The following is a 2,304-nucleotide window of genomic DNA, read 5'->3' on the forward strand; positions in this document are numbered from 1 at the left end:
CCAAACAGCATTTGAATACATTCGGTAAGCTTCAAAACAAGGAGGAGAGACCAAAATCACTTGCTGCAACGAGCCTCTTGTGGGATCTTCCAGCTTTGATTTCTAAATCTATTACTAATAAAAGTAAAAAGTTCAAATATGATTTAAATCTATATGCCTCTAAAAGTGTCCACATAAGATTTAAAATTTTAATTATATTGGTCACATCAATATTTAAAATTAAAAAAAAAATTCCAAAATTTAAAATTATATTGTTATCAAAAAATATATTTATAAAAAAAAAAAAGTTGAAGTTATATACCTCTAAGAACATCCACATAAGATTTAAGAGGTCAATTTTATTAGTCCATATCAATAACTAAAATTAAAAAAGTTTATAAACTATAAAATTACATTGTTAATACTAAACAATATAGGAAAATTTTATTAACTCAAATTATTCTACTATTAAAAACATTTAAAGCTATATTATTCAAGGCATCCACATCAGAATTTAAAATTCTACTTTTAGTCATATATATCAAAATTTTAAATTTAAAAAAAAAATTCTAATATTATGGTTAATAAAATGGTTAAGAAAATAAATTAAAAAATAAAAATATCTTTATTAACAAAAAAATTACATGATATTAAAATCTCCATTATCACTGTTTAAGTTACAAATTTAATTTATTATCTATAAAAAACATATATGCTACTTATACAAGATTAAATTACTTGATTTTATGGCTTTTCACGTAAAATTTTATGATTTATATTCATCTAAATTTTCGTCACATATACAAAACATATTTTCACATAATCTCATGTAATATATTATGAAAAAATGATCGAAAAAATTACATTTTATATATTCGATTTAGAATTGCAAAATATATTTAATTAACATATTTTGTGTGATTTTATTCATTTTATATTCAACTATTTTTTTAGTTTTCAATTTAAATTTGTTATTAATCTCAAAGAAAATATTTTATTTATTATTTTATTTTAAAATTAATAGATCAAAATAAAATTTGTATTAGTTAAACAAGAGAAGAAAAAAAATTAAATTTGAATATTATTTTTTTTATTTTTTATAAAAAACACATATATAATTGAAATAAAAGTAAAACTGATGAAAAAACAAATTTCTCTTCTTGATTTAAAGAAGTGAATGTATATTAATTTTTTTTTTTTGTCAACAGCGTTAACTACCTATAACGGGTCAGCTAACCAACTCGGAGGAATAGAGTTTACATAAATGACTTCTTGGGGGTAGGTCCGGGCACTCCGTGCCAGATTGTCCGCCCTCGAATTCTTTGTGCGCGAGATATGTGTTAGGAGGAAGAAAGTGAAGCTATCCTTCATTCGTCCAATCTCCTCCAAATGTTGGGCGAAAGCTGGCCATTCATCGGGTGTAGCCACCATCTTCAAAATTTCTGAGCAGTCTGTTGCAAAAGCTACTTCCTTTTTCTGGTTGAGGATCATGCAGTGCATCGCCCATATGAGGGCCTCTAACTCTGCGTGCAGAGCCGAAAGACTCCGTCTTACGTTCTGTGCTCCCATTATTGTGTCTGTGATTCCTTCTTTAAAATAATACCATCCTAGTCCTGCGTATGAATCCGTATCTTTCTAAGAACCATCTATGTAACACCACCAGCCCCCATAAACCGGGTGTTGTAAGCATTGAACATTAGAAGAAATCGAGGTGGGCTGCTCGTGTGTCTCCTTCTGCGCCTCTTCCCACAGATTCGCCTCTGTTTCCGCTATTTTTAACGTGACTTGTGGATCAATATCTTTGTTCGAGTATACCTTTTCATTCCGCACCTTCCATATATACCAAGCAATCCAAGGATATTGAGTATTTTCCGTCCCTTGTGGGGTTCGCCAGAAAAGATAATCAAAATTTGCAAAAACCGATGGTCCCGGGAAAATCCCAGGGGGCGACGGTACTTGGGATAATGCCCAGGTCTGTAAGGCCGGGGGACATTCAAACAAGACATGATTAATTGTTTCTTTCTCTGCTCCGCACCGCGCACATTGCGTGTCACATTGTATTCCCCGAGTGCGTAATCTATCTGGTACTGAGAGACAGCCGGATAGAGCTTGCCAGATAAAATGCCGTAATTTGGGTGCACAATTTAATTTCCAAGCATATGCTTGTAGTGCTGTGATGTCTGGACCATATGGGTCCAACTTGGCTTCCACGAGGAAATTCCTTTCCGTCTGATAACCAGATTTAACCGTGTATCGTCCGGTTTTTGTAAAATGCCACCCAAGCTGATCTGGCTTGTACGATCTACTAGTAGGAATTCCCCGAAT

At 32.0% G+C, this 2,304-nt stretch overlaps 1 protein-coding gene across 1 annotated transcript; it reads right to left on the reverse strand.

Annotated features, from left to right (window-relative positions):
- Window positions 1-1,197: 1,197 nt before the first annotated feature.
- LOC112089154 lies at window positions 1,198-1,548 on the reverse strand. The gene has a single exon (XM_024160131.1). The coding sequence runs from the start codon at window positions 1,546-1,548 to the stop codon at window positions 1,198-1,200; it is 351 nt and encodes a 116-aa protein (XP_024015899.1).
- Window positions 1,549-2,304: the final 756 nt, after the last annotated feature.

This window comes from Eutrema salsugineum, unplaced genomic scaffold, assembly GCF_000478725.1.
Source record: "Eutrema salsugineum unplaced genomic scaffold, Eutsalg1_0 scaffold_12, whole genome shotgun sequence".
NCBI classification, from domain to species: Eukaryota; Viridiplantae; Streptophyta; class Magnoliopsida; order Brassicales; family Brassicaceae; genus Eutrema; species Eutrema salsugineum.